The 3,320-nt window shown below is 45.4% G+C and overlaps 1 protein-coding gene across 1 annotated transcript in view; it reads left to right on the top strand.

Moving 5' to 3' along the window:
- LOC108229192 (myc-associated zinc finger protein) overlaps window positions 1-857 on the top strand; it is a 4,108-nt gene extending 3,251 nt beyond the window's left edge. Inside the window, exon 7 of the mRNA XM_037978680.1 lies at window positions 727-857. Coding sequence (XP_037834608.1) covers window positions 727-857 — 131 coding nt within the window. The remainder of the gene's footprint in view (window positions 1-726) is intronic.
- The last annotated feature ends 2,463 nt before the right edge of the window (window positions 858-3,320 follow it).

Below are 3,320 nucleotides of genomic sequence, written 5' to 3'. Positions count from 1 at the left end.
CAGAAAGTGGCGGGTGATATGCATTCCTTCAAAGAACGACTGAACTTTTGTAAATTAAAAAGCTTCAGTTTGTTTTTATTTTAATGGATCTTTTTTCTGAAGAAGCGTCTCTGACTGTCAGAAAACGTCCCTGAGGACTTCCTGCACCTGACAGCAGGACGGAGATTTAAAGTTGGACTTCTGTCGTTTTAGAGTTGATCAATAATGCAGCTTTCTGTCTGTGTCCTGAGAGGCTGAATAACGAGGGGAAAGGAACCAGCCGGAGCTCTGTCAGCGGGGAACGCTGCAGGCCATCTTGGATTTATGGCTTCTTTTTGTTTGGAGACGTCCTTGTTTTAAAGACGAGGACAGTTTATTCTTTTTTCTGCAGCTGACGTTTGACGGCTCGGAGAATACAAACGAGCTCGCAGGCAGACAGGTTAGTTTCTCTGTGATCAGTGAAGCTTCGTCGTTTGTTTTAGGGTTAATAAAACCAAAAACAACTAAAACTTCCAACAACAGCAGGATTAACGTCATCAGACGGATTTCTCATAGAAAATCTTTTGATGCTGTTTTATCTCAGATCAGTTAGTTTAAATAGGTTATAAATATCAATGAAATAAACATAAAACATAAATCAAACATCCAGGGAGAAATCTAACGTTAACATGAGATTACCTCAGATTACCCCAGATTATCTCAGATTACCGGAGCTCAGAGTTTAACGTCCTGCTGATGGTCAAACAGGGTCCACAGAACCAGAACCAGAACGGGGCCAGACTGTCGTCTTCCTGCCACCCTGCAGGGAGCACGCCGGTTCTGGTTCCACCTCGTTTAAACTAACGGGTCAGAACCAGTTCCAGCTCGGTCAGGTCTGAGGTTCCTGCTCTGTAGAGGGAAGTTTCTCTTTCCGACTTTGATTATTTCAGGTAAACGGAGCAGGACGGGTTCATCCCTCCGGGTTCAGACGTGTGTATAAATAAAAAATAAGGATTTTACGTCTGAAAGTTCTGGTTTGTTTTCTGAGCTGCAGAGTAAAACTAGCTGATGATTAATTATTAACATGGCTTCATTAGTGATCCCACTCGTCCTGCAGAGATGCTTCAGGCTCTCAGACTCCACTTTAATTAAAGTTGTTTCCTCAGAGCTGAACGAGATGCAAATATGGCTCTCCGGGTCAAGCTGCTGGCCTTTGATTTGATACGATGAAGGTTCAGCTCAACTCGAGCTGATTAAAAGCAGAAAGATCCAACATCAGGCAGAGACGGGCAGCAGCCTGGGGCCCTCAGATACCAGGGGTCCCGTAAAATACGGGACAAACTTCGGATGCTCGTTTCTTTGTCAACTTTTTATTTAAAGAAACGGCAGATTTTAATCTCAAACTAGAGAAGATTTAAAAACACAGTGTGCTGCTGAAATCAGCCGAAATCTGCTGAAATCAGCAGAAATCAGCTGAAATCAGACGAAATCAGCTAATCCAGCTGAAATCAGCCGAAATCACATTAGACAGGGGTAGATGGAGGATGACCCGCTCTGGAGACCCCTGAAGATAAAACATCTGAAAGAAGAAGTTAATATCTGGACCCTCACTCAGTGTTTTCTGACCCAGAGTGGGACCTGGAGCCGTGCTTTGGGAACCAGTATATAATTGAGTGTATCAGCTGAAACCTTCTGCTGTCAGGACAGCTGCTTGTCCTCCTCAGATACCTGAAGCCCGACTTCCAGAAGAAATCCAAACACAAAACATCAGTGATGAAGAAGACCCTGAACCCGGAGTTTAACGAGGTGAGACGCTCCTCCTCTCCTCAGCTCCTCTTCTCTTCACCTCCTCATCTTCTCAGCTCCTCTCCTCCTCTCCTCCTCACCTCCTCTCCTCCTCACCTCCTCTCCTCTCCTCCTCTCCTCCTCTCCTCCTCATCGAGTCATGGACCCCCTGTGGGTCATCCAGGTCCTCCTGAGCCTCGACAGCTTTCTGATGAAGATGTTTGTTAGAGCAGCTGAAGCTTTAATTAATTCATTAATGTTTAATTAAACTGAAAGGATTAAAAAGCTGCAGGTTTACAGGAAATCGTCTCATAAAGAATAAATCTGTCTGTTGAAGATGAAAACTTATTAATCCTGTTTAAACCAGAGGAACAGATAGAAGAAGCTGAAACTGAGCAGGATCAGCTAAAAGCTAAAAGCAGGCTAATAAAACAGCTGAAGCAGGGGTTAAAGAGAAGGAAGGAATTAAAGTTCTCCACGTGTTTCCATTTGAAACATATTTGTGACCGAAGTTAAATCTTCTGAAAAGTATAAAAGTTCCCAGCAGCCGAAGATTTTGCTGTAAGAACGCCTGAAATAAAGTCTGCAGCAGGAGACAGATGGAGACAGATGGAGACAGAGAAGAAGCTGCTGACTCAGCGATCAGAACATTAACAGAACCAATAAGACCATCCTGAGGTTCTCGTATTTCTCTGTTGGCTGCAGGAGTTTTTCTATGAGATGTCTCTGCCCGAGCTGACCAAGAAGACCCTGGAGGTGACGGTGTGGGACTACGACCTGGGACGCTCCAACGACTTCATCGGTGAGACGGATCGTCCCCCTGAACGTGTCTGTCTTCTTTAAGGTTTGACCGAGACTTGAGTCTGGTTGGTAAGAACTATTCAGCTCAGAGACGCCGCTGGACGGAACGGAGACGCTGAAGACGATGGTAGACACAGGAAGTGAACCGCCTCGGTGCACGCTGCAGGTCCTGGACTGAAGACTCCAACAGAACCACATCGTCTGCAACAAACTGAGACCTGAGGTTCCCAAACCAGACCCCGTCCTGTCCATGAGATCCTGTCCACAAGATCCTGTCCGTTAGATCCTCTCCATGAGATCCTGTACATGAGATTCTGTCCACGAGATCCTGTCCGTTAGATCCTGTCTATTAGATCCTGTCCATGAGATCCTGTCCATGAGATCTTGTCCATTAGATCCTGTCCGTTAGATCCTGTCTATTAGATCCTGTCCATGAGATCCTGTCCATGAGATCCTGTCCATTAGATCCTGTCCATTAGATCCTGTCCGTTAGATCCTGTCTATTAGATCCTGTCCATGAGATCCTGTCCATGAGATCTTGTCCATTAGATCCTGTCCACTAGATCCTGTCTATTAGATCCTGTCCATGAGATCCTGTCCATGAGATTCTGTCCATGAGATCCTGTCCATGAGATCCTGTCCGTTAGATCCTGTCTATTAGATCCTGTCCATGAGATCCTGTCCATGAGATCTTGTCCATTAGATCCTGTCCACTAGATCCTGTCTATTAGATCCTGTCCATGAGATCCTGTCCATGAGATCCTGTCCATGAGATC

The sequence above is a fragment of the Kryptolebias marmoratus genome, linkage group LG12, assembly GCF_001649575.2.
Source record: "Kryptolebias marmoratus isolate JLee-2015 linkage group LG12, ASM164957v2, whole genome shotgun sequence".
In the NCBI taxonomy this organism is placed as follows: domain Eukaryota; kingdom Metazoa; phylum Chordata; class Actinopteri; order Cyprinodontiformes; family Rivulidae; genus Kryptolebias; species Kryptolebias marmoratus.
The sequence above is the reverse complement of the archived record's forward strand: the minus strand, read 5'-3'. Positions and strand labels throughout refer to the sequence as shown.